The sequence below is a fragment of the Canis aureus genome, chromosome 16 (assembly GCF_053574225.1).
Source record: "Canis aureus isolate CA01 chromosome 16, VMU_Caureus_v.1.0, whole genome shotgun sequence".
Lineage (NCBI taxonomy): Eukaryota > Metazoa > Chordata > Mammalia > Carnivora > Canidae > Canis > Canis aureus.
In genome coordinates this window covers 45,219,312-45,246,700 of record NC_135626.1, presented here as the reverse complement: position 1 = coordinate 45,246,700, position 27,389 = coordinate 45,219,312, and the positions used below count along the sequence as shown (strand labels likewise).

Here is a 27,389-nt window from a genome sequence, read left to right as displayed (position 1 = left end):
AGACAGTTAATAGAAATCACAAACTTACTCAAGAGAAGCTGATTTGCATGCTTTTTAAGATATCATATGTTTGCTATAATATTAAAATCTCCAGACATCCTACCTGCCATCCTTTCTTCTTAATAATTGTGTCATCTTTCAAATTCCCTGGTTCTCCAGCGTCAGGACAGAATGAGCTGATCTTGGGAAATAACCTTTGTCCTTTCTGCTGAAATAATAAGTCTCCCTTTGGCATCCGAACTACAATTCCCTTCCAAAAGCAATGCAACGATGCCAAGCCCTCTTCAGCATAGCTATTTCGATTGTGCACCACAGAATTTATATTTTGCTAAATTCGGTGGTTATGAAGCTCTTATGAGAAATGACACTCCTTCTGCTTTGAAAGCTCACACTGAAGTCCCCTGCAGAGGAATTTGGTGATAATCCATTAATTATTTTCTAACTACTTGAATCCCTGTTCATTTCCTGGAGCTGTTCATTCCTGAGAAATTCTAGAAGGTGCTGTGCCAGGTGCAGAGGTCTCACGGGGCTTCCCCCGCTCCATCGCCTAGGCTAGGATGGATGATTTTTGGCAGTTTGTGGAGCACTGGCCATCTACACCCAGGATCCTGAACAGAGGGAGGAGGTGGGAAATGGGGCTATCAGGCACTCAGGCAAAATTCTTTCTGTTGGAAACTCAGTATAGGGGTCATTATGCCACAGTATCTGAAGGGAGACAGAGCAAGAGTGAAATATTTCAGAGTCAAGTGTTTTCCCAACTAAGCTCTGCGTTTCTCAAGGGGAAGGATCCGCCTTGGATTTCTTTTGCTTCCGCCTCAGTATTTGGCAAAGTGCTGTGCACACAGCAAGTGCTCTATAAATAATGATTCCAAGATGTCTGAACAAGTTTCCTGCTGCAAAGATGCCATCGGGTTCCAAAACACTAGTATCAAGACTTGGTAAGGGGATCTCTTGAACCTGGGAATTGCACTAGATTTTGATCTCTGTTAGGATGGAACTTAGGGGATTGGTTTTCTTCATTTTATGAATTTCCAAAAGCACTCTGCTAGGAAGAAAATTTAAAAAGCATTACAGTGAGTCTCTGTGGGACTTGGCTTTCCATTTAAATCTGTGCACCTGCTTGATCCATATGTCTCTTTCAGTATTCTTATCCTTGACATTGGTCTTAGAAAGAACATTTATTCAGAATTGTTCATTGTGGTGGTAATGAGTTTGGAAAAATGCTCCTTTCGATTGTTCTATATCTCCTGTGACCAAGAAGGATCCAGGTTTACTGGGGCCTGACACACATTTGGAGGACCATTTTAAAGAAAAAGTGCAAAATTATGAGTACAAAATTAGGCACTAGGGTGGCTATTTAGAATGAGAAGAGATATCAACAAATTAAGAGTGCCTTGAAGATTTAGATCCCTTTCTTCTGAGATTCCATATTTATCTAGAAATAGGTCTTGACTGCAACCTGGCTCCATCTCTAACTAGCTTTTCTCCCCACCCCATGGCTCCCAGTACCCCCAGAGGAAGTCGGGGAGCCTGGGCTGATGCTTTATCAGCATCATGGTAAATCTGCCTTGGACCGGCAAGTACGCAATTCATAACCCAGGAATATTTAAGTAGCACCTAGCATGTCACTTTCAAGCACTATTGGACCTTCTCGATTCTCTTAACCAGTAGCTGAGTATGAGAAGGTCAGAACAATAGCATCAAGCAGAAGTGATTGAGGCCAAGAAGGATAGGAGCTTTTGGAAATAGCTTTTCTTTTTTAAGGATTTTATTTTTTTATTTGAGAGAGAATGAGAGAGAGCACAAGTAGAGGGGAGGGGCAGAGGGAGAGGGAGAAGCAGACTCCCCACTGAGCAGGAAGCCTGATGCAAGGCTTGATTCCAGGACTCCGGGATCATGACCTGAGCCCAAGGCAGCTGCTTAACCAACTGAGCCACTCAGGCGCCTCTGGAAATAGCTCTTCTGTTCACCATTCGGATGGAATTTATTTCTGAGACCCAAGCATTGAGCTCCTGCTGGTGGCATGTGCTCACTATAGAATTACGTAGAATGACCAGCTTTCAGCAGACTGCTTGACTCACCATCAAAAGCCTATGGCTCATCATATGCAGGTCACGGGCTGCTGACTGATGTCTCCCTGCTGCTCTGTCCCACGGGTTCAAAGGGCATATTCCCCATTTCTTCCTTTTCTACTCATCTGCCTCCTCATCCATTCATCTCTGTACCCTCGAGGCCAAGAGAAGCCCACAGAAGCTGTGATGCAATAGTAGTGACCTGGAGCAGCAGACCTCAAAGTGACTTCCCTGACTGCTCCTCGTTTCCTTGTTTCACTTCCCAAGATAGAAATGCACTCACCCACCCCCGCCCCACCCCCGCCCCAGAGTCTGTCTTTCAGCTCTGAAGGAATATCTGCTTCAGTTAGTTCATGGATCAAGCTTGATTTTAGGGGTAGGTGACAGGTGGTGATGCTGCCGTGTCTGTAAATGAATGATGAGCTTGCAAATCAGAGATGGGAGGGTGGGAGAGGCAGGTGCTGAGTCTTGAGTCCTGGCTCTGCCACTCACAGCTGTGTGACCAATGGCAACTAACCTGACCTCTCTGTGCCTCACACCATCTGAAAAGTAGGGACGGTAATTGTACTCATCTTATGTGATTTTAGTAAAGATTAAATACATTCATTTTTATTTATGTGAGTTATTATTACTGTGATTTCTTTTTTTTATTTTTTTTATTTTTTTTATTATTATTACTGTGATTTCTGGGACTCCATTTTCATAGGGCTCTGTATGACTCAGTCGGTGGGGAAGGAGGGCCATGAAGAATTTTGCATAACAGCTGCTTAATTTCCCAGTTACCTGAGTTCTTCTCATGAGGGTCAGAACAAGAGCTCTATTCTACGTTCCCTGGGATGGCTCCTGCGGTAGGCTGAGGAACGGCTCCCCCAGAGATACCCATATCCTGATTCTGGAGCCCGTGAACATTTCCCTGTATGACCAAAGGGACTTGCAGAGAGTGATTTAGTTGGGGATCCGGAGAGGGGGTGATGATCCTGGACTGTGGGCATATAATCACAAATATCCTTACAAGAGGGACACACAGGGGAGGAGACAGAGAGAGGAGGGGGAAGCAATGTGGCCACAGGGACAGAGATCAGAGTGAAGGGGCCTGAAGCCACCAGAGCTGGAAGTGACAAGCAATGAGTTCTCCCCTAGAGCCTTAGGAGAGTACACGGCCTCTCCTACACCTTAACTTTGGACTTCTGGCCTCCAGAAAAGTAAGAAAATAAATTTCTACATCTTAAGCCACCCAGTTTGTGGTAATTTGTTTTGGCAGCACTAATGCAAGCAGCCATGGGCAGGGACAGCCAACGGAGTAGGTTCTTGGCACCGCAGTTCCTGAGGACCAGTCCACAGGGCGTCCCCTAGGAAGCACCTTTCCCATGCCCAGGAACTGGCACTGGGGTGGCTGCTAATAGGTTGGAGAGAAGTCACTGCTTCTCCATTCCATCCCAAATTCTGAACCCCGGCTGTGTACTAAGTTCTTTAAACAGATCTGGCTGGACAATGAAACAAGCTTCCATAAAGACGCGAGAGCCCAGTGACAGGCAACAAGGGGGTGCTCAGACAGATCCAGATCCAAGTTGCTGCGCCCTTGCCCTGTGGCTGCCGAGACCCAGCCCCTCACACCTGTTGCCAGCGCCCTTCACTTCCCCTGTGCTCTCGAGTATGGTGGTCAAAGGTCAACACGATGGAGCTCTTGCTCTGTGCAAGGCACTTCACAAGCACTGGCTCATTACTTGTCACAGATCTCCAATGAGGCAGGTCCACTGTCAGCCTCATTTTACAGGTGAGGAGCCTGACCTGAGTTAGGGACCTGTGTGGAGCTGCCTCAGGGTCACCGGGTTGGCGGGTGACATCTTCAGAGCAGGGATGCAAATCTCACCTATTGCCTTCAGAGGGTGTCTTTTCATCACCACTCTGGATGTCGGTGGCAACCCAGGCCCTTTACCACCCACTGGCTCCTGGTACTGGGGCTCTGAGCTAGGCTCCTTGATGACTCCCCAGGCACCTCCCCAGGAAGAGGGATCTGTAGGCCCATGGATGCAACCAGGAGGTCCAACCAGATAGGGCAGGCATCACTGTACACATCCTTCACACTCAGGAGCGGGTATGACGGAAGACGTTAGCTACATGTAGTTGGGAACTTAGGCATGAAATGACTTGCTTAACTGACATGGAAATCTGAAATAAAAGAAGAAACCCTCGGTCCTCATGACCCAAAGTATGAAAAAAATAAAGATCTTATCAAAGTGTCCAGACTTATCCATTTTGCTCAGACCTTGTTGATTTTGGATGGCTTAAGAGAATGGGCTAGATGCTCATGGCAACTAGGAGGGACATTCCAGGGGCTGAGACAGTGACCTGCTTCTCTATCTTCACAACAAGGTAAAGACCAATTGCTGAAGATGGGAATAGACTGGACACCCTGGAGAGGAAGGCAAGAGCAATCCTTGGTCTCAGGGATCCCCAGACTCAAGTCACAGAACCAGCAGATCCCTTCCAGCTGGGCTATGTTACCCAGATTCTAGTCCTGGGTGTAGAGCTAAGCACCAGCACGACTCACAAACATCACTGGCTGCACACAAATAAATTTGGAAAGAGCTGCACACTGTAACCTCTCTGGGCACGTCACAGTTGTGGGAAGAGAGTAAAGGCTCTGGGAAGACCTGTAGCCAGCCCTCCTGTCCCAAGGGCCCTTCCTTTGCACAGCCCATGTTGGCACCCACTGGACTCTGGCACACACCACAAATTTGGGAAACCTTAAAGATTAATACTTGACCAAGGAACCCTTCAGCCTAACCACAATGTGATGATTCATAGAGCAGGGGCCCCACAGCTGTCACCCATTTTTTCCATAGGACTGCTGCCTTCTGGCGAAGACCAGAGCTTCTCAACGAGAGGCAATTTTCAGCCATCAGGGGTGGAGATACTTAGAGACATTTTTGCAACAGAGTTGGTGACGTGCGTGCTAAGGGATGCTGCTAAGACTCTCTACAATACGTAGGAGAGCCGAGCACAACAGAAGATTGGCCCAAAACATCAGTAGTGCTGAAGTGGAGCAACCCTGGGCTGGAGTCACAGAATCATGAGCAAATAAAGCACTTAATCCTCTGATGATGACCTGAAAATCGCTACGATGGGTTCTGGACTCTGCAATTTAATATTTTCCATAGACAGCATAATGGCCCTCCTCCGGGACTCGCACACTCCTCCTTTATCTTCTGCACAGCAAAAATTTTAAATATTACTTAATTTAAAAAAAAAATCCCAAATCTGTGTCAGCAGTCATTTACTGAGCTGTCAGACTTAATCCCAACCTAACAAGCATATTGCTAAAATGCTAACACACCTGTTACCTGCAAGAGATGCAGTATGGATCTAATGAAATATCATAATTTTGGTTCTTTTCATCCTCCAGTTGTGCAATCCCCAAATAAACGGGTAGAGAAGCCTCATGTATACACACATGCTACGCATGAATATGCGTTACACACACACAACACTGTTAGCGAATGATATTGGTGTTGGGTGGACGTGGGTCTTCTCTCTCCTGTACCATTTTTCCTGAGTGCAGAAGACAGAAATGTGGTCTAAAGGCACTCAAAGTGGACCACAAATAAGGAGAGACCTTGAAGATCCACACCTGGGATCTTCTGATAATCAAAGATTGATCAAAATGTACTTATTTTCAAAAACGTTTGAGCTTGGTCTTACTGCCTATCACACAGGCCCCGGGCATTTAAAGGACAGAAAGGTCTAAATGAGGTGAGATCTCATTTCGGGTGGTTCCAATCAGGGGTTAGGATGGGGGCACATATTTTCATGGTTTGTAGGCCAGTTTCCTTGTGGCTCAGCCACAGATGAAATTCTTTCAAGTCCCTGGCCTGTGAGCTGGGCCTAATTTGCATGGCATTCTTTTCTCCATCTGATTTACAAAGCGAGAGAGAGTGATAGCAGATCTTGGCCTGTCTTCCTCCTTGGCATGAGCAATGGCCCATGTGGTAGGATAATTTATTGAGGTATTAACGTGTGCGTTTTTTTTTTTATTCTTGTGAAATTTTCCCACTCCTTGTTCCGAGAAGGTAGCCAGGCTTTTGAGTTTCCTGGTCTCGGGGGTCTTTACGGTGGAGGATCAAGCAGGCATTTAGACAGGCTCCCCCACTCCTTCTCTGGCTTTTTTGATTTTTGGAAATCCTAACCTCAGTGAAGGGCTGTGCTAGACAGGGAGTTCTGACAGTAGGATGTGCCCACCGAAGCACAAACTACTGATGAAAGTATGCAAATTCCGCAAGCTTAGGAAAGGAGAGCTGGCTAGGGCTCATGTGTCCGGTCTGTTTCCTGGGTTAGGGTGGCCCAGGTTGGTACAAAGTGTGTGGAGTGACTAGGAAGGTGCATTTCAGGTACCAGAAACCCACCTCAGCAAAAAATCCTACGCTTGTGCTTGAGCTCAGCATGGAGGCAACAGTGCCCCTGCCCCCCAGCCCGACACTGAGAGGGTTTGGGGAAGAGGGATCCCATCATGACTTGGATTCAACTTCTATCCTAACAGGAAAGGGGGCTCAGGGTTTCATTTGATTGGATGTTTCAGAAAAAGAAATTTCTTTCCCACATGGGTTTGTGGAGTAAAATCAGGTTCTGTTAAGAGTAACAATTCTGAAATCTCAGTGGCTTCACACAATAAAGACCTCTTTCTCACTCCTGCTACTTGCTGAATGAAGGTCGGGGCACGATTCAGGGACTTGGCATTAGGGACACACAGAGGTCCCAGCGTGAGGCCTTCCAAGGTCAATCAAGGTCCCAGTGTGAGGCCTTCCAAGGTCAATCAAGGTCAGGAAAGAGACTCACTGGAGGGTTAACTGCTGCCTCTTAAGTGCTTTGGCCAGGAAGCGATGCAGGTCCTCTCCACTCTCCCACCCCGGGCTGCAGGTGCCTCGGCCCCGGCCTCGTGGTAGTTATTTAATGCAGGATGCATCTTTTGATTTGACGCTACTAACTTGCATTTGTGTAGAGCTTATTACAAATGTATTTTGGGGGGTTCTGTGCATGTAATATCTTATTCTCGTTCCCTCAAGCCCTGTGAAGGGAGCATCCCTCCAAGCTCCAGAGGGAGGAGGAGATTTAAGGTCCACAAAGGTGTAGTGACAACGTGGTAAGTGAAAAGGAGGAATGAGCAGCCAGGGGGTCCGACCCGAGCCTTTTCTGCTCTTCACGGAGGCGGCAGAGAAAGTGATGCTTTGTCAAGGATTTATTTAGATTATTGGTGGGGCTTGGGGGGTGAGAACGCGCCAACCGTGCTTATCTGTTCGCTGTTGGGAAAACAACTACCATCCAGAATTTAGTGAGATTTTGCCCAGTGGCCTGATTTCTCAACACAAGCTTATTTCTGTCTGGTTGAAACACGATCACTTCCTCCTCCCCGAGCTGGTTCCATGCTATGTTGCAACGGACCACTTGTTTTCACTCTGCCTGGGTCCCCAACCCCATCCTGGGTCCCCAACCCCATCCTGACCTCATGGGGTCACCGCTCTGGCTCAGCGACTGAGTAAGCCCTACCTAACGTGACAGGGGCTTCTGAGTTGGAAGGGACCCAAAGGGCAGCAGGCCTGAATCAGACGGGGTATAGTGGGGACCACGTGCACCTCTGTTCTCACGAGCAAAATTCAGACCTAAGAGGAACCAAGTGACCCCCCCAAACGGGTCCATGGGTCTGAATAATAATAAGGCACCTACCCTGTGCCAGGCACTGTTTGAAACACTTTACAATTTTAACCTCTGGAATCCTCACAGAAATTCCCTATCAAGTCAGTACTATTAGCGGTACTTCCCTAAAGACACGGGGACCAGTCTCAGGCAGCACAGGTGACTCTCGTCCAAGGTCACGATTAAACCCAAGCCTGGAATCAGAATATGGGTGAGACATTGTACCATAACTGATTTTCTGATTCCCCGCCCCCCTGATTCCAAAAGCAAAGTTTTAAATAAAAATAAAAATAGGGCAGCCCGGGTGGCTCAGCGGTTTAGCGCCGCCTTCAGCTCAGGGCCTGATCCTGGAGAACCGGGATCGAGTCCCACGTCGGGCTCCCCCCATGGAGCCTGCTTCTCTCTCTGCCTGCATCTCTGCCTCTCTCTCTCTCTGTCTCTCATGAATAAATACATAAAAAATCTTTTAAAAAATAAATAAATAAAATAAAAACAAATAAATAAAAAATTTAAAAATAAAAAAAAACGGGCCTACGGTGCAAAATGATTGATGAGTTGAGCTGTTTTTTGCAAAGGCCTTTGGTGCTTATTGCCAACCTGCCCTCTGGGAAGACCGCAGCGATTGGCGTGTCCATAGCAGAGGGCTGGGAGCATTTCTGGCTCGCCCACCTGTGGGTCCCAATACAAGGGTGCACTCTGAGAGCACGGCCCCCCACCCTCGGGCCTCCTGCACTTGAATCTCATTTCAGAGATGCAGCCAGGACCCTATCTAAGTCAATGTTGAATTTCTGCCTTTGAAGTGCAGTTTCTTGTGTAACCTAGCCTGCCTGAGCCCTTCTGCTCAACTGAAGATGGGTGCAATAATAGTACCTCTCTTACGGGGTTGTTGTGATGATTAACTGAGATAGGTTTTTTAAAGATTTTATTTATTTATTCACGAGAGACACATAGAGAGAGGCAGAGACACAGGCAGAGGGAGAAGCAGACTCCCTGCAGGGAGCCCGATGTGGGACTTGATCCCAGGACCCCAGGATCACAACCTGAGCCAAAGGCAGATGCTCAACCACTGAGCCACTGAGGTGTCCCTTGACTAAGATAGTTGATGAAGGAAGCAATGCACCCCCTTCACCCCCCACCCCTGCAGTAAGTGCCCCTCAGGTTTCAGCTACTGCCAATGTCACTGGCTCACTGGAGGCTCGGTTGCAAGGGGAAGGTCTGCAATGAGCAGAGAGCAGCCTGTTCAACTGGCTGAAGAAATTGCTTTGTGAAAAGAAAAGAGAAAAATAGAAAAATAGAAAAAGAAAAGAAAAGAAAAGAAAAGAAAAAAATCTGTTATTCTTGGAATCTGCATGATTCCTGTCATTTCAAGTCATGTCATTGAGCAAACATTAGCTGACTGGTTTTTACTCAGAAGCGTGCGTGTGGGGTGGAGAGCAATGTGATTTCTGAAAGAGGTGGGCTAATTGCACATTGACCCAGTTCTGTGTTTTATCCATTGGCAAGCACGGGGTGTCTGACACCCAGGGGACTGTGGAGAGATCAATACTGTATTTTCTCTCTCTGGAAGCACCAGATGTGGCCAAGGCAAGCCAGGGCACTGGCTGGGCTGGAAGCAGTGGTGCCCTTCCCTGGCACTGGGAGCTGAGCAAGGCTGCTGCTGCTGCTTCATCATCAACCCAAGTATCACATGTAAATGCATAAGGCTGGATCCAGAAGGTAGCAAGTAACCCATATGGAACACGAAGGAATAAAGGACCATTGGGTGGCAATTTGTTGTTGGCAACTCAGTGCCATGGGAACCAGGCCCCTTGCTCAGTGTGTTACATACCTGACCTCACTCGGCCCCCCTGATACCCCTCGGGGTGGGTATTACAGCCCACACTGCTGCCCAGGACCCTGGGTCTCCAGAAGAGGAGCCTCAGGCCTTTCAGCAGCTAGCAGCAGCGCCAGGATTTAAACCCAGAACTGCCCTAACTACAAAGCCTCATAAGTACTCTTTTTCTCACTCATTTACCAAACATTTATTAAGCACCTACTATGTACAAGCCAGCCTTTTAGATATCGGGTTATGTTGCCAAAGAGGCAAGCAAGCCTCTGTCCTTCTGTTAGGCTCCTCAGGGCTGCGGTAACAAATGATCACAAAGTTGGTGGCTTTCCAGAAACTCCAGAACTCTCTCAGTTCTGCAGTTCAAGAGTTTGACATCGAGGTGTCCGAAGGCTGTGCTCCTTCTGGGCGCCCCGGGGGAGATTCCATTCTTTGCTTTTTCCAGCTTCTGGTGGCTGTTGGCATTCCCTGCCTGGTGGCCACATCACTCTGCTCTGTGCTTTCTTGGACACACTGTCTCCCCCTCTTCTGTGTCTAGTCTTCCTCTGTTTTTCCTTATAAGGACACTTGTTTTAAGATTTAGGACCCACCCAGATTACCCAGGACGACCTCCTCAAGATTCTTAGTTACATTTACAAAGACTTTTTCTTTTTTCCAAATAAGATACTGGTGATAGATGTTGGGGGTTAGGAAAGGGATATAGCCATTCAATTCAACACAATTCTTAAAAATCTTCTGATCTAGTGAGGTTATATGCTAAGCATATCAATAAACAAGAATGTGTTAAGCCCTGTTAAGAGTCCTGATGAAAATAAGGCAAATGAGGCCCTGGGACCCCTTTAGGTCGGTGGGACGAGAAAGACCCCTGTAAGGGGGCCATTCTGAAAGGAGACCCAAAGGGCAAGAAGGAGCCGGCTGCTTATTTGGGGTGCAATCATTCTGGTCCAACTGCTTGCCTTTTACACTTAATGAGTAACTGCATTTTGGGGATGAGTTGGGCACAGCATCCCCTGCCAGAAAAATCAGGAAGAAGCATTTTCATATATGCAGATAAAATAGTTTTCATATCACAGATTATAAGTAACCTTAACAGGTCACTAGCTCTGTTATTGCCAGAAAGAAGGGCTGCGGAACGACCGCCATAAATCCAAGCTCATCATTTCTGGCTGACCTCCTCGGACCTTTTAATGGATTTACAGCTCATAACAGAACAGGAAGCCACCTCATTCAGTTACATTTTGCAATGAGTTTAACCCACAGGGGCCACAACTAAATTCTGCTGCTCAAATTAGGCATTCACTGGTTGCTTTGTTGATGGTTTTTTAATATCGAAGGTGGGCATTTGGTTATAATCTCTTCTAATGTTTTTCCAGCCCCAACTTTTGCAGTCACATGCCGTGGCATATGGCTTTGCAGTATTGATTAGCCTTTGGCCCGTCTGTCAGAGCAGATCCCAGAGTATTGTGTAAAGAGGATCCAGCCTGCCCTTGGACCTTTGGCTCCTCGCTGGACGGAGGTCAGTGGCTTTGCATTCACTCACCCATCCTGTTTGACCACAACCTTCATATAGAACCTTCTGTTCCTACTTCCAAGTTTAGCCGATTGCCAGGTCTCCTTCTCTGCGCTGAATGACAACTCTGAGAAGCTGCGCTCCAGGTGATTCCAGGCATTTTATTCTAAATACACTGCCACTCAATGTCGATCAGAAGCTCTGCTAAAAAAGCAGGATTGGTAGAGGTCTGCCCAAAGGATGTGCCTGCTATTCATTCTTCTGGAACCTCAATGCTGCCAATTCTCTCCTTAGATATGACAAGCCAGCCGGCCTGAGTGCCGGGACTGGGCCGTGCAGGGCCCTTGGGGACGTGATTGTATGGACTTGCTCTGGGACACAGTGCCACTTACGCTGGGCAATGCGCTGAGCTGCCAGTGGGAAAGTCTTCCCAACTGGAGGACCCTGGTCCTTACGCCACATAGTGTCCTCTGCGGTGTAGGATGTGAGGGAGGCGGAGAGCAGGGAATTTCCAGGAATCCCTGTGCTGTCCCTGGGCCACTGGCCAGCTTTCACCCTGTAGACATGACTGGTGGTTCTCCCGAGCACAGCTAACTCTGGGGTGGGCAGATTTTCATAGAAGTGTTCTGAGAAGTTCTTTTTTTTTTTTTTTTTAAAGATTTATTTATTTATGATAGACACAGAGTGAGAGAGAGGCAGAGACACAGGCAGAGGAAGAAGCAGGCTCCATGCAGGGAGCCTGATGCGGGACTCGATCCTGGGACTCCAGGATCGCACCCTGGGCTAAAGGAAGGCGCCAGACCGCTGAACCACCCAGGGATCCCCTGTTCTGAGAAGTTCTTCACTCTAGGCTCCACTGGTCTTATTTTCCCTTTGATTTATTTTTCTCAACTATTTTACATTTATTTTGTAATGAGATATGTCATAATTATCTTTAGGGTAATTACTTATCAGATAATCTTTTATCTTTTATGTAAACTTTTTTTTAAAAGATTTATTTATTTATTTATTCATGAGAGACAGAGAGAGAGAGAGAGAGAGAGAGAGAAGCAGAGACACAGGCAGAGGGAGAAGCAGGCTCCACGCCGGGAGCCCAACGCGGGACTTGATTCCGGGACTCCAGGATCACGCCCTGGACCGAAGGCAGGCACCAAACCGCTGAGACTCCCAGGGATCCCCTTTTATGTAAACATTTAAAAAAATGTATGTTTCTTTAAAGAGTCTATTTATTGAGAGAGAGACAGAGAGTAAGAGAGCGAGTGAGAGAGTGCAAGAGCTTAGGGAGGGAGAAGCAGACTTCCTGCAGAGCAGGGAGCCTGAGGCAGGGCTCAATCCCAGGTTCCTGGGATCATGACCTGAGCCAAAGTCAGATGCTTAACCGACGCACCACCTAGGTGGCCCTAAAAGTTGTTTTTTTAAAAAAATAAAACAATGCTAACTGACGGCCTTTGTATTCATAATGGAACATGACTGCAGTGGGCTATAGGGTGGTCTCCCCAAAGACCTAATGTCCATGACCTAAACCCTGGGACCTGTGAATGTGACCTTATTTGGAAACAGAGTCTGTGCCTATGTAACAAAGTTAAGGATTTTGAGATGAGATGGTCTTGGATTATCCACATGTGCCCCAGATCCAATGACACATGTCCTTATAGGAGAGCGACACAGGCAGATGCGGAGAAGACACAGACTCATAGAGACAGAAGAGGAGGTGATAAGACCATGGAGGCAGAGTAGTTGGGAGTGATGCAGAGGGTCACAGGTCAAAGAATGCTGGCGGCCACTAACTGTTGTAAGAGGCAAAGAACTGGTTCTCCACCAGGGCTTCTGGACAGAAGGCTGTCCTCTGCCAAGTTGACACCTGGGTTTCAGCTTCAGCCTCCAGAATTGTGAAAGAATAAATTTAAATTACAGTATCCCTAGGAAACAAATGCCAGTGACTAAATTCCCTTCTCAGAACTTGCTCAGGAAATGCTAACATCCAGTGGCTTAGGGACATGACTTCTGGCTTCTGAGAAGTGGGACAGACATCTCGGGCACATAGCCATCGCCCTACGTCTCGTCAAGTGTTCTCTGCCCAGAGGTCCAGGCCACTGAGCAAAACAGTGTATGGCATTAAAATCCATCCTTGATGGTATATTTAATTTTCTGATAGCAAATTATACTAGAAGACCTCCGTTTCTCACTATGATATTATCATAATGCAATGATTATGATTATAAGAAACATGGCACACAGATTTTTCCCTGTGTTGCTTTAATGCCATCAAGTTTCACTGAAGGGGTTTTTGCTCATTTCAACAGAAAGTTCTCTGAGAGGGGTGGCCTCCAAAGGTCTCCACAAAGACAGCACTTTGCTGCCCAGGGGTCCTACATAGAGTCCACTGCAGACAACTGAGGCCGGGCCAGCCCAGGCTGAGGCCAAGGACGCTGTTTTATATCAAAACACAGATCGACTGCATGTCTTTCCATGAGGATACTCAGGGCAACCTCTTACTGGCTCTGAAGACCCATCCTTGTCTATGGTGAACTAATTACAGACTGTTTAAAAGAGCTTCAGGAAGTAGAAAGAACTCTACATATTCATGCCCTTAATAATATTAACAATTATCATCATAAATGCCTTACAGATAAGTGAATGGGTAATGGTCTTTGGAAATTTGCTTATAAAATACAGGCTTTTAATACACCTGATAAATGAAAACCAATCTTCATCATTGTTCTAATTATTATGTTGGTTCATATGAAAGGAAGTGCTTAAAAATTTACAAAACAGGGGCACCCGGGTGGCTCAGTGGTTGAGCATCTTCCTTCGGGTGGCTCAGTGGTTGAGCATCTTCCTTCGGGTCAATTTGTGATCCCAGGGTCCTGGGACTGAATCCTGCATTGGGCTCCCTGCGGGGAGCCTGCTTCTCCCTCTGCCTTTGTCTCTACCTTTCTCTGTGTCTCTCTCATGAATAAATAAATAAAATATTTTTAAAATAAATACAAATGTACAAAACAAGTTTTAAACACTTTGTGAACTGCTGTGTCCTGGACCCATTCGATCAGAGCATCTGTGGCCTTGGGGAAGGCTAGGACCATTGTGGGACGGATGCAGGGACACAGCCAAGCATCAGCCTCGGACCTCAGAAATGGTCTCCAAGGGAAGGAGGAACTTCAAGTCTATCCATAAATGGGTAGATTAAAGAGAGACTGAATGAAGAGCTAAACAAACACTTGGCCCAAAGGAAGGGATTGAGGCTGTCTTGTCTGGGCGTGACGGAGTTCTCAGGGGGTTGAGAAGGGAGGCCCAGAGGCCTCATGAAGCTGGAAGAACTGCACCAAGAGGAGGGGACCATTTCACAGATGATTTTACCTGTGCCCCAGGAGCTGAGGGGGAGCCAGGCCTAAACCAGCAGATTAGTCATAACCATTCCCCATCACTTAGCCTCTAGATTAGTCTGCTCAGGCTGCCGTAACAACATACCACATACTGGTGTGGCTTAAGCAATAGAAGTCTATTTCTCATGGTTCCGGAGGCTAGAAGTCAAAGATCAAGGTGTCAACAGGCTTGGTTTCTCCTAAGGCCTGTCTCTAGGGCTAGAGGGTGGCTGTCTTCTCCCTGTGTCCTCACCTGGACTTCCCTCTGTGCAGAGGTATCCCTGGTGTCTCTCCCTCTTCTTTCAAGGGCACCAGTCATAGCAGATTAAGGCCCCACCCTTGTGACTTCATTTCACCTTAATGGTAATTATCTAGTCTTCAACTACAGTCACATTTTGAGGTGTACTTCAGGTTAGAACTTGCACAAATGAAGTTTGTGGGAACACAACTCAGTCCATAACAACTTCTTTCAATTTTTGAAGGGTTATGCTAGATTTCTTTGTCACTGACCTATGGGGCAGGCTCTTGCCACAGCTAAGTGATGGGGACTTCCTCTGAGCCTTTATGCAGTGGAACAGTACTAAGTTACTAGACCTCCTCCTCTTTGATGGCCAGGAGACTGAGTCTCCCCACATGGCCTTTTTTTTTTTTTTTTTAAAGATTTTTATTTATTTATTCGTGAGAGACACACACAGAGAGAGAGGCAGAGACATAGGCAGAGGGAGAAGCAGACTCCTCACGGGAACCCTGATGCGGGACTTGATCTCAGGACTCTGGGATCATGCCCTGAGCCAGAGGCAGGCGCTCAAGCACTAGGCCACCCAGGCATCCCACCCACATGGCCTTTGATCTATCTTGGCCAATAAAATGTAGCAGAAGTTACATTTAGCAGGTTCTGGCCAGGACCTAAGGGACTATTCTCTCTTGGTAAACTGCTACCACCATGTGATGAAGCCTGGATTAGCTGACTGGGGGATACCAGGGCATGGAGAGCCACGATCATCATCTCAGCCAGGATCCCAGACACGGGACCTTATGGGAGAAGGTACATCCAAGATGAGCAGAGCTTATGTAGCAGTGAAGCACAGATGTCTCAGTGATCCCAGCAGAGGCCAGAAGAACACTCAGCTGAGCCCAGCCCAGATTGCTGACTTGCAGAATCATGAGCTAATAAATGGTTCTTTTTCTTTTCCTTTTCTTTTTTTAATGGTTCTTGTTTTAAGTCACTATATTTTGGAATGATTCATTGTGCAGCAAAAGCAAACAGTATACAAGCTCTAAAAGATGTTCTCTTATGCTCAAGTAGCCAGAAGCATTGGCAAAGCCATGATGGGGGGCGTGGTCATTTAGAGAGCGACTGCTATGCTCTCCTTACTGCGAACAGCTCGGGGAGGGGCACGGGATTTGGGTTCTAGGCACACTGATTTTAGAGAAAAGAAGAAAAGATGTTTATTCTATTTCCACAAATTCCAAATCAGTGGTTTTCAAAAATTTTCTAGAAGTGGAACCTCCCTTACAAAAGAAATCTTACACAGAGCCTCCAATGTATCGAATAAACAAAATTTATAATTTGTCATTATGAACCTAATTTATGGGGTAAAATGTGTAAACTTATTTTTAAAAGCTAATCAGTAAGAATGAGAGGGATAACAGGATTATGAACTCAAGCATCCAAAATTGGGGGTAATGGAAGACAGTCTAATTTCAGTACCTGATTAATTTCCACACATTGTTTTGGTAGTAGAGTACAAAAAATTCTGATAAACACACATAAGTAGTTGGGACGGGAGGGAGTTTTTAACAGCTCACCTTGCAATCTCAGGATACTTCTCAGTTAAACAGAGAGAGGAGAAGCCATCTGTCCGCATAAATTACCTGCTAGAGGCTCAGTGTGCTGCCATGTGCATAACACAATCGGGTGTGAGCTTTCTCATATTGCATCAAAATCATCTTAAAGTACACTCTTTCAAGGTGAAAATTAATCATCTGCAGGACCTGAGAAGTGCCTCCCAACACCCTGGAAGTTCATGGAGCGCACTTGGAAAATGACTATCCCATATTTTCGCTCTGGTAGACTTTGAAGCAGAAACGTTGGTCAAAGATGTGCCATGCTTGCAAAACAGGGTGGCAGGGAGCCTTGAGGGGACCACAAACTCCCCTCTTCATTTCCTAAGGAACGTAGGCCTGAGGACAGGCACCTTGGCTCCAAGTGGAATCTCTTCTCAGGAGACAGAGACATGAATGAGCCTGTGAATGAGCTGTGTCCACATCAGTTTCTTCTTTGGACTCTCCCGGGAAGGGAGTAAAGTTGATGTAAGCCCCAATACATAAAGCTGCTTGTCTTCTTGAGAGGATTTTAGTGGTTGGTGTAAAAAGTGTGCACATGCTAGGAATGTGTTATCAATGAATTTGCTATTATTTTTTATTTTTATTTTTTTAAAGACTTTGTTTGACAGAGAGAGAGAGAGAGAGGACCAAGTGGGGGTGAGGAGCAGAGGGAGAGGGAGAGGGAGATGCAGACTTCCCACTGAGCGTGGAGCCTGATGTGGGGATCCATCCCGGGACCCTGGAATCATGACCTGAGCCAAAGGTAGACATTCAACTACCTGAGCCACCCAGGCACCCTTGAATTTCGTTTTAAAAAGTCTTAATTACACTTGATGGGATAAGCACTGGGTGTTATGCTATATGTTGGCAAATTGAACTCCAATAAAAAAAAATGCCAATAAAAAAAAAAAAAGTCTTAAAACTCCAGAACAGTGTCTACAGGAGTCAGAAAGTGCCCTAGGCTTAAGCTGAGAAATGTTCTAGCATCACTAGTCAGGGCAGTTCCTCCAGGATCCCCGCAGGCTGTCCGTCCACCAAGCCCCCCCACTTCCAGGACTGCTCTTCCCCATCCTGAGCCACCTGCCCAGAAAGAAGTCTCCAATGGCTCCGCCCCCTGGCATCTGTGATTGGTTGAGGGGTGGGCCGCCCCTTCAAGGGTGAACCCATCAGAGCCCTGTTTGGCCCCCCTGTTTTCTCAGACCGGGTCAATCAGCATCTCAGCTCAGAATCTTTCTTTTTGAACTTGGGAGAAACCCGTTTATCCCTCCGGCCCTAGGGCTGCAGGGACTTGACTCTGCAGTGGGGGGGGGGGGGGGGGGGGGATTGAAACTAGGAAGACAGAAAGGACAGCTGCCCTTTACTGAGTTTTGGTTCCTGGAGTCCCCGCATGTCCTCCTCTGGCCCGCGTTACTCTGAGCTGGGTTTCTGTCACTTGAAACCAAAGTATACTTTTTGGAACTAATAAGCTATTTCTTGGGGGAAATAAGCATATGCTCAGGATGCAAATTTGGCATCACTTTTTTGGGGGGGCATCACATTTAAGTACAGACCTCATCACTTGAACTCAGTGGGGTCCAATGAGCCTGTGAAAGATGCCCCGCGACGGACCCGTGGTTGATAAGGGGCTTGATTTGATTGTGAAGCTGTGGTTGGTCTCTGCCTTGTGCCTCTGACTGCACAAAAAGCCGCTCCTGGTTGAGCATCATTCTTGCATCAGAGCTGAAAAACACGAGCTGAGCTGTGAAGTGCAGATAAATGCACGGTTCCTACAGGATTTGCAACTATTCAGCCAGGGAAGAAAATGAGTCAGAGATAGCAAACTCCCATTTGGACTGATGAGACAGAGGCCCTGCGGGTCACTGGAGCGGGCCAGGAGAGACCCTTTGTCCCAGCATGCAGATTCCATTTGGGTCAGCATCATCGGACAGATTTCCCTGGGACCCACCAAGCTTGCCCAGGCTCTGATGGCAGGTTTGCTAGCTGAGCGCGGTGCTTGGCTTCCCAGGGCCAGACAGCCCTGGTTTCCTTCTGCCAGCCGAGATCTTTTCTAACCCGCCCATGTCTTCCAAGTTTTCTAAAATTCCACCTCTTCCCGGGCCAGCTTCTCAGTCCCTGGGTCCCCGCTGCCAACGCTTCTCAAGTTTCTCTTTTACTCTCCATAGTTTGCTGAATTTTATTACAGGTCCTTGGCTTCTCCTCCACCATTCTCTGCTTCCCTGCGGCTTCCCAAATGGAACTGGTCTGTTATTAGGGGATCCAATAAATTAGACCTTTTTCTGATTCTTAGCGTGGTCTGTTGCCCAAGCCAGATTCCACTGGCCGCCCCTGGTGCCTGGCCTTGGAAGTCCTGGATGCCAGCATCGCCACGGCACTCAAACTCCCGTCTGTCCTGATTTCACATTTCAACCATAGGACACGCTGCCAAGTGACAGAGCTAAGCTCCCCCTCCCACCCCCTTTTTTTTGTTTTCTCCTCGCTGTGGTTTTCATCAGGCATAGATGTGTGTGCCTGCCTGTAACAACAGGTTCACAGATGCTCCTCTGCCTGGTAACTTCTGTTCCACTCAAGTGGCAGCTGTTGAGAATGGTATCCCCACTGGGCTTTCGGCCACATGCAAGCCTACTTCAGCAGAACCCACAGGCTCTTGTCAGCCTCCCGCTTAATGAATAATCACAAGAAAAACACAGGTCAGCATCTGCCAAGGGGGCAGCACAGGGATTGCTCTGGCGAAGTTAGGATCTCTGTGTTTCCCACTTGCTTTCATGCAAACTTCTTGGCTGCTCTTCCTCAGAAAGTGCAGGAAGCTAAGGAAATTCCCTCTTCCTGGCACTTGACACCTTCTCAACTTTCCTTCAGGGCTTTCTTTTTTTTTTTTTTTTTTCCAAATTGATTTTATTTAAGCTTATTTTATTTAAGATTTATTTTTTATTTATTTATTTTATTATTTTATTTAAGATTTTTATTTATTTTATTTATTTATTTAATTTAATTTATTTTATTTGAAGAGAACACCCACCCCAGATTCGGATTTCAGAATGTCTAAGTAGGGTGGTTTTTGTCTTAGACCTTCAGAGGGAGGAGTAGAAATCACCCCTTCAGTGGGGTGATTTTACAGTTGGGATTGTTTTAGTTTGAGGCTTTTTTTTCATAGGAGATAACAAGCCATTTACTAACAGCCCCCAAATCCTGATGTTGTCTGTTCCCAATTATTTGTTTCATGGATATTTACTCTGGCTCCCCCCGCCCCCACCCCATGGGAAACCATGAAGCAGATATATTAATGTGACCATGGGCTATCTGGGGGCTTTTCATGCCAGGAGCAAGTGGCCAGTCATTCTCACAGGGAGCTTCACACAGCCACCATGAAACTGGATGGTGTCCAGTCATAAAAAATAATATGGTATTATATGGAGAGGATGCATACAGTCAGGGAGGGACCAGAGTGGGTGGAGGTAGTTAGGAAAGCCTTTCCAGAAGAGGGAAAGAGGGCCTGTGGACCTCAAAGGATGCACAGTGGTGGAGCTGATGGTTAGGGCATGCATTCTGGAGCCAGACCCTCTGGGTTCAAAGCCTGCCTGTGGTTTGCTAGTTGCCTGACCTCGGAAGGCAAGTTATGCAACCTTCTTGTCCCCAGTATCCTCTGTGAAATGAAATAAACAGAAGCACTGTATTTTGCTATTGCTGTGTAACAAACTACTACAAACCTAGTGGCGTAAAGTCACACCCATCTGTTAGCTCACAGAATTTGGAGGCCAGAAGGCCAGCGCAGCACAGCTGTGCTCTCCGCACCAGCTTTGCAAGGGTGATGTCCAGCTGTCGACCAGGTTGAGTTCTTGTCCAGAGACTCGGGGGAAAAATCTACTTCCGAGCTCATTCTTGCTGTTGGCAGAATCATATCCTTGTGGTTGTGGGACTGATGTCCCTGTTTCCCTGCTGGCGTCGCCTAAGGGACAGTCTTAACTCCTGAGTGTCCTTTGCCACGTGGCCCTCCCCATCTTCCAGTCAGCAATGGTCCATCAGATCTTTATCATTCTTTGAATCTATGAATTCCTTTTCTTCCATCAGCTGGAGAAAACTCCTTGCTTTTTTCTTTTTTCTTTTTTTTTAAGTTTTTAAAAAAATTATTTATTTATTTATGATAGTCACAGAGAGAGAGAGAGAGAGAGAGGCAGAGACACAGGCAGAGGGAGAAGCAGGCTCCATGCACCGGGAGCCCGACGTGGGGTTCGATCCCGGGTCTCCCGGATCGCGCCCTGGGCCAAAGGCAGGCGCTAAACCGCTGCGCCACCCAGGGATCCCGCTTTTTTCTTTTTTAAAGATTTATTTATTTATTTTAGAGACTGAGAGTGTGTGCCCCAGCAAGAGGAATGGTGGAGGGAGAGGGAGAGAGAGAGAATCCTCAAGCGGATTCCCTGCTGAGCATGGAGCTCAATCCTAGGACCCCAAGATCATGAACTGAGTTGAACACTCAACCAACTAAGCCACCCAGGCACCCCCAAACTCCTCCCCTTTAAAGGGCTCCTGTGAGGGGTATCTGGGTGGCTCAGTGGTTGAACATCTGCCTCAGCTCAGGGCACCATCCTGGGGTTCTGGGATTGAGTCCCACATCACGTTCCTTATGGGGAGCCTGCTTCTCCCTCTGCCTATGTCTCTGCCCCCTCTGTGTGTCTCTCATGAATAAATCAATAAAATCTTAAAAAAATAAAAAATAAAATTAAAAGCCCCTGTGATTAGGTCAGACATACCTGGATAATGTCTCTATCTCAAGGTCAACTCATCTGGGAGTTTAATGACATCTGTAAGATCCCTTTACAGCAGTACCTCGGTTAGAATTTGGTTGAATAATGAGGAGAAGGTGTGTGTACACAGGGCTGGGAATCTAATGGGGCCATCTTGGAATTTTGTCTACCACATGCCCCTACTTCTAAGGAAACTATAAAGCCCAAGTTAGCAAATGTATGGGAGGTACCTGGACCAGGTCAAGCATGTTTCTGGTAGGGGGATTTGCATGCAAATAATTAGCCAGTTGAGTTCCCAGGACTGTTGAGAACTTTGGATGATGAAAGGAGGTGTTTGGGGTTGGGACTAAGGGAACCATTGACAAACATGCCTCCAGTGCTTGGCCGTGGGACTTCGTTTTGATATCACTGGACATAGGAAGTGCCTGTCTTCCTTGGATGGACATCACTACTACCCTCCCTGATGTAAGTCTTTGCTGCAATAACGGTGGTAAAGACTGGGTTCTGGAATGACAGAGAAGAAGGGCCCCCCAAAGGCCTCTGGATTAATCCTCTCAGAAACCATCTGTTTGGAGTTGTGGCTCAGAGAAGAGTGCAGAGGTTTCTTCCAGCTACAAGTCCAGGGATGTAGAAACCGCTAAAATAATAGCTCTTCCCAGATCAGCCAAGCAAAGCTCTAATTGGAAGAGAAAAATGGGAGTTAGGATTCCCACTCCCTCTGCTAAGCACACATGGGTCTGGTCAAGGTCCATCTGCAGATTGAAGGAGGCCATTTCCTTTCTTAGCCTAGCATCCCGGGCCAAAGAATCCGACAAGGGGCCAAGGCCCTGGTGACTCTGGGAGAAAGGCAAGTGGCCTCCATCCAGGAGGGAGAACCTGGACACTGATCTGCCTTGTGAGCTGAACTACTTGCTCCCAGTCTATGCTCCACATGGTCTGGGGCCAGCACGGGACCAACAGGAAAGAGACAAAGAGGTACAGGTGCAGGGAGACGGAGGGGGTGAGAAGAAAGAGATTGTATTGTTCATTCCACAGATGCCATGGTGGGAAGAAGCTTTGCCTTCAGAACCTCACAGACCAGACAGTTCTCGTTTCCAGCTGACTTCTTTTTCATCTCTCCCGCAACTTCTCCACTGCCCCCCACCCCTCCTATCCCTGCCTCTGCTGCTGGATCTTCTCAAAGCTTCCCCGGAAAAAACTTGAGCCAATTTACTCCCCTTAAACAACTGTCACTTTTGAAAAGCTGCCCAGTCTCTTTGCTGTGATTTTCAAAGAGCAACTCAGGGCTCGGCTTGCTTTCGGTGACAGCAAGGAGGTAGGAGGAGAGGGAAAGACAGGTGCTTCCTGTCTCTGGGCTGGTGGGAAAAACACAGATACACACACATACATGCTCCTGAGAAATGTTGAAGCTATAATTGTAGGAAAATACAACCTTCCTGATACCCGAGGAAATGTCAAGGAAGAAAAGCAAAGAGTAGGGGACTCGCGTGTGTGTGCTAGCTGCTGGAGTTTCGACACCAGGGGGGATGACCCTGTTTGACCTTGCCTATCAAGACCAGAGGGTTACAGAGGAGCCAACGAAAGATAAGAGGGCAAAGGGCCAGGCCAAGCTGGACCACTTCTGACATGTCAAAGGACAGATGTTGGGCGGCCTGTGGGCAGAGAAGAAACCCAGCCCACAAACCCAGGAAGCCCAGCCTCTAGGAGGCAGAGAATAGCAACAAGGTGAGCAGCTACCTGTGCCCCCGGTAAGCCCCTGCTTTCCATGTTTACTTTGAAAGGAAAAGGCCTCATCTGGCCTCATCTGGCTGGTTGGTTTATGGCCTGAAGTCCTGCAGTCTACACCCTCCCCTCGCTCCTTCTGCTGTCTCCTTTTCACTATTCAAGACAGGTGCCACACATGTCATCACGCCTGATGGAGCCTGGCGTTGTCTCGCTCGCTGCGATCAGCGACCAACAACCTGACAGAAACACTTCCCTGATTGCATTTTTAACTCGGACGGTGCCACACTTGGTTACGTCTTGAGGGAGGAAGGAAGAGGATGCGAGGGAAAAACAGTGGGTTGAGGGAAGTTCGCAGACGTGGCCGAGTGTCAGACAGCACAAGACAGTCCACACGACACACGATGCATCTTTCGCATTTCAACTTCGCCCAACATGGACCTACAATGAGCAAATATTGATCCCAAACCAGAAATGTCCCAAATCAATGTCCAAGCTCCATCTTGCACTGAAATCAGAAAGGAATGTGCTGGGGTGGGGGTGGGGGGAGAAACTAGGTCATTACCTACCTTTTATTGGTCACGAGCTCACGTTGTAGAAAGCCACCTTCCGACTTCAAACCATTACTTATTAGTGTGGTGGTTAAAAAAAAAAATTACTCAAATTGATGGTCTCTTCTGGGCGAGTGGTGAAGAATGCTGATTTGGCTTAGCTCACTCCCTGAAACTCCCCTGGTGGGGCCGATGGCTTGCCGCTACAATTATTTTCGATAACACTTAACGTTAGGTAATTATTGGCATGATGGCAACCGTATAGGTGTATAAATGTCTAGTTTTTCAACACTGGCTGGGTTGTGGCTGCAAACAAGGAGGGCTCGTCCGTGCAAGAGATACACAATTAGTAAGGTCATTCCCTATTTCTTCCTTTGCTGTCGGTTCTAATTATTTGTCCGCACAGAACTCTGGAGGCTTCCCTGGCCCAGAGTAGCCGCAGTAGCACATAGTGGCAGATGTGTGGGTTTCATCGATGCCTCCCTGCGCTGAATATTCACCAGGGCACCACCTCGCTTCAGGTAACGAGTGACTTACCTCTGACCATAGAACCCTGGGCGTGATTCACATTCACACTGGCTAATGAGTCTTCCACGTTCCGTCTTTAACCCTGACATAGGTAACAACGCCTACGCCTACGCTAGGTAGCATCATCCTGCTGACGTTCGCCATACAGGTGGGGTGGGGGTAGGTGTTCTCTGCGTCGGTCAAGTTTCAACACTTGAGAGCGCAGCTTACTCGCCTGTTACAGCCCCGAAACCTCACTCGGGACCTCAAGTATCCAAAGGAAGAGGAAAATACAATATCACAACTGTCACAGTCAACCAACCGCGCGAAACTACGCTGTGGCCTCTGAACACAGCAACGTGAGCAGCCCCCACTGACCCTCTGTGAAACGACCAAAATCATTTCTGGGTAGTAACATGGGTTTTTGTGACACATAATGGTGCAGAAATCAAGCTCAAGATCGACTGTAGGACACGCTGGTGAGAAAGATTTTTGCTTTTCTGGCAAAACAATCCCCCCCGGACTTTCCTTCAGGACCAAGGTAACCTTAAGAAGTTGAAGGCCGCAGAAATGTGAATGCGTGAATGCTGATCTACATTTACAAAAGCAAGTGACTTTGCTCCACAGTCCCCTCATTCTCGAACCTTCAACAGACGCACAGACAATTTTCTAAGGGCAAAACTTCCTAGTCCATTGATCCCGACGCCCGTGTTATTGGTGAAATCAAGGTAATGCTGAAAATGACAGCGTCTGAGAAGCCGTCCCAAACTGCCTTGTTATCCCACGCAATTAGCAATGCACTGGAGAGCCACCTCCTTTCTAACTTAAAGCCATCGGCCACCGAGCTGCAACCGAAATCCACCACAGTGAGTTCAGCCAATAGCTCCCCATTTCCACCCTTCCCCCCCCCCCCCCAAAGTCCTCCCTCTCTCAAGCCACAGCCGGTCTCAGGACTGCAGAAGAATGAGCAAACAGTTAAACTGGGCTAGCACTGAGTCTCCACCGAGATTTATGGTCTACCCATCCTCCGCAGGGACTCTAAAACCATCCGATGACATCTCATTTTGAAATCTCTTGTATTATTAAGAAAAGTGATGGGTGTGGTGCAAAATGAACTCTGGATGTGAGTGATATTTAGACAAGTCTGTACTTCAAAACAGAATTCTAGCTCATGTGAAGGTCTCTGTCATTCGCTGGGGAATATCAGTATTGACTATTCCCTCCTCTCCAAAGCACCTCCCTTCCCACCCTTTTTACCAAGATAGCTTCTTCATTGAATCCTAAATAGATTGGGTCTTTTTCTGCCCCCCCCCCCTCCACCCTCCCCCCCTCTACATTTTGCTTTGGATCTTAAAAATTCCCAGGTGGATTTTTATCTCCTCTGTGAAAGCATCAATCGTCAGCTCCAAATCAGCCCCAATTACCACAACACTAACTAAAACCACCTTCAAAGTTAGAGCATCGACCAGGGGGACAGCCACGGTTTAAATAGAACGGGGGGGGGGGGGGGGGGGGGCGGGGGTAGGAACGACTTACTCTCTCTGCCCCAGCTGACCTCCTGTGATCTCTGACCTGGGCAGAGGAGTAAGTCAAGAGAATGAGCTGGGTTTCCAGGGGAGTAGCATTGCTTTCTGGAAGGCACCCAGGTCCAAAGCTAAGTGCGGAACTGAAACCGGCTCTGGAGCTGGGCTGTTTGGGAACGCGCTCCGCAACCACCCAGGTCCCACGTGGGGACAAGGAGAAAGGGGAGGGGGCAGCGGCGCCGGGAACAGAAGTGGGGCCAAGGAGTGGATTAGGGGCTCCGGGGGGGGGGGAGGGGAGGGGAGGCCGGGGCAGTTCTTGGCGGTGCTACCGGCACAGAAACTTTTTCTCCCGCTGAGATGCGCTCGGGGCTGAACGCTGCGGTGCGCGGCGGCTGGTGGGGGCCGGGGCCGGGCCGGGGCCGGGCCGGGGCCGGGGTGGGGACCGGGCGCGGCGGGGTCCTCACCTGTTCCAGCGGGCCACCTTCCTCCGGTAGTACCGCAGCGCCTCCTGGCTGGCCAGGAGCGGGTCCTCCGGCCCGAGCAGCGGCGGCTCCTGCGGGTCGCGGTACAGCGGGTGGGCGAAGAGGGCCTGCAGCTTGGAGCCGCGGCCGCCCCGCCGCTCGGTCCCGGGCCCCGCTCGGGAGAAGTTGCGCGCGGCCGCGCGGGGGGCCGGGGAGGCGGGCGCCGGGGCCGGGGCCGGGGCCGGGGCGGGGGTCGCGGCGCGGCGGGCGCACGGGCAGCCGGGCGGGTGCTCCCGGGGCCGCAGCTGGCGCCGCACCTGGGGCCAGAGGTGGAAGTAGAGGTCGGCGGAGAGCAGCGCGCCCAGCAGCAGCAGGGTCAGCAGGCGGTCCCGGCGCAGCCCGGGCATGGCCCCGCCGGGGCGCGCGCGTCTCCGGGGACCCGGGAGGGCGCCGGGCGCAGAGGGCCGGCCGGGGTCGCGCCGTGCCCCCTTTGAGGGGTGTCGCCCCTGAACCCGGGGACCCGCGGCGCGGGGCTGGGGGGTGCTCGCGGCGTTGGCGGGCGTCCCTTCTCCGCGCGGAGGGGAGACCCCGGGCCGGTGCCTCCCGGGCCCTGCCTCCCGCACCTGGTGTCCTGTCCCCGCGCCGCCCGCCAGGAGCCCGCCGCAGGGAAGGGCCGGGGGCGCGGGTGCCGGCTGCCCCCCCGCGGGCGCTCGGGCGGCGGGGGGCGGGAGCGCGGGGAGCGGGCGGGGGGAGGCGGCCGCGGAGCCTGGGGCGTCTGTCCAGAGGATGCTGTCGCTGGGCGGCGGCGGCGACCGCGGCCGCGGCTCCTCCTGCGGGTGGCGGGGACGCCCGTGCCCCCCGGCGGCTCCGGGCGAGCTCTGCTGCGCGCCCGACTCCTAGAGGCAGAGGTGACGCCGGGCCTCCCCCGCCTGGCCCCGCGCCCGCCCCTCCGCCCACTCGCAGCTGGCACCTGCCTCTGGCGCAAGCTCGCCAGCCAACTCCCGGGGCCGCTGCGGGCTCTGCCCCTGCACCTTGTCACCCGGGCCGCTCGGCGCGCCCATCCCCCTCGCCCCAGGCCTCCGGCTCGGGGGCTCAGTCCCAGCACGGCAGGGGGGGGGGTGCGGGCAGGGGGGACTCAGGGTGTGTGCGTGCCCGTGCGCGTGTGTGCGCCTGTGTCTGTGCCACCTTTTATTCTCATTCTCCTCTTTTTTAGAAAAAAGACAGTTCCCCCGAAAGTCTTTCTTTTGTAAGATTTGCCAGGTGTGTGTGTGTGTGTGTGTGTGTGTGTGTGTTGTCTTTCCCGTCTTCCTCCCTTGCCCCCGGGGCACACACTAGGTCCACAGCCACTACCTGCCCAGCGCGCCGAGGAAACACCCGCTTAAGGAATAAAAAAGTTTGTCCTTTAAAAGGAAGGCCCCGACTTTACCTAGAATGTTGGTGATTTCCTGTTTGGATGGAGTTTGGTTCCAACTGTGCTTGCCCTTTTACGAAGAGGAAATTTCTCCCGCACTCACTCGAGGAGGGAGGGGCCTCCCAATCACCGACTCTGAACTTTTGCATTTAGTTTGGTGGGAAAGTAGTCCACCCAAATGAATCACGGGA

The 27,389-nt window shown here is 49.2% G+C and overlaps 1 protein-coding gene across 2 annotated transcripts in view; it reads right to left on the bottom strand.

Moving 5' to 3' along the window:
- The window catches only part of FAM20A (FAM20A golgi associated secretory pathway pseudokinase), a 49,335-nt gene extending 22,895 nt beyond the window's left edge, over positions 1-26,440 (bottom strand). The window contains exons 1-2 of one of the 2 annotated variants that reach the window (XM_077853677.1): positions 26,105-26,301; positions 25,791-25,879 (exon numbers count right to left, since the gene is read on the bottom strand). In XM_077853677.1, coding sequence (XP_077709803.1) covers positions 25,791-25,879; positions 26,105-26,194 — 179 coding nt within the window. In that variant the 5' untranslated portion in view covers positions 26,195-26,301. Of the gene's footprint in view, positions 1-25,790 lie in introns of both variants that reach the window. The other variant, XM_077853676.1, reaches the window with a different exon arrangement.
- Positions 26,441-27,389: the final 949 nt, after the last annotated feature.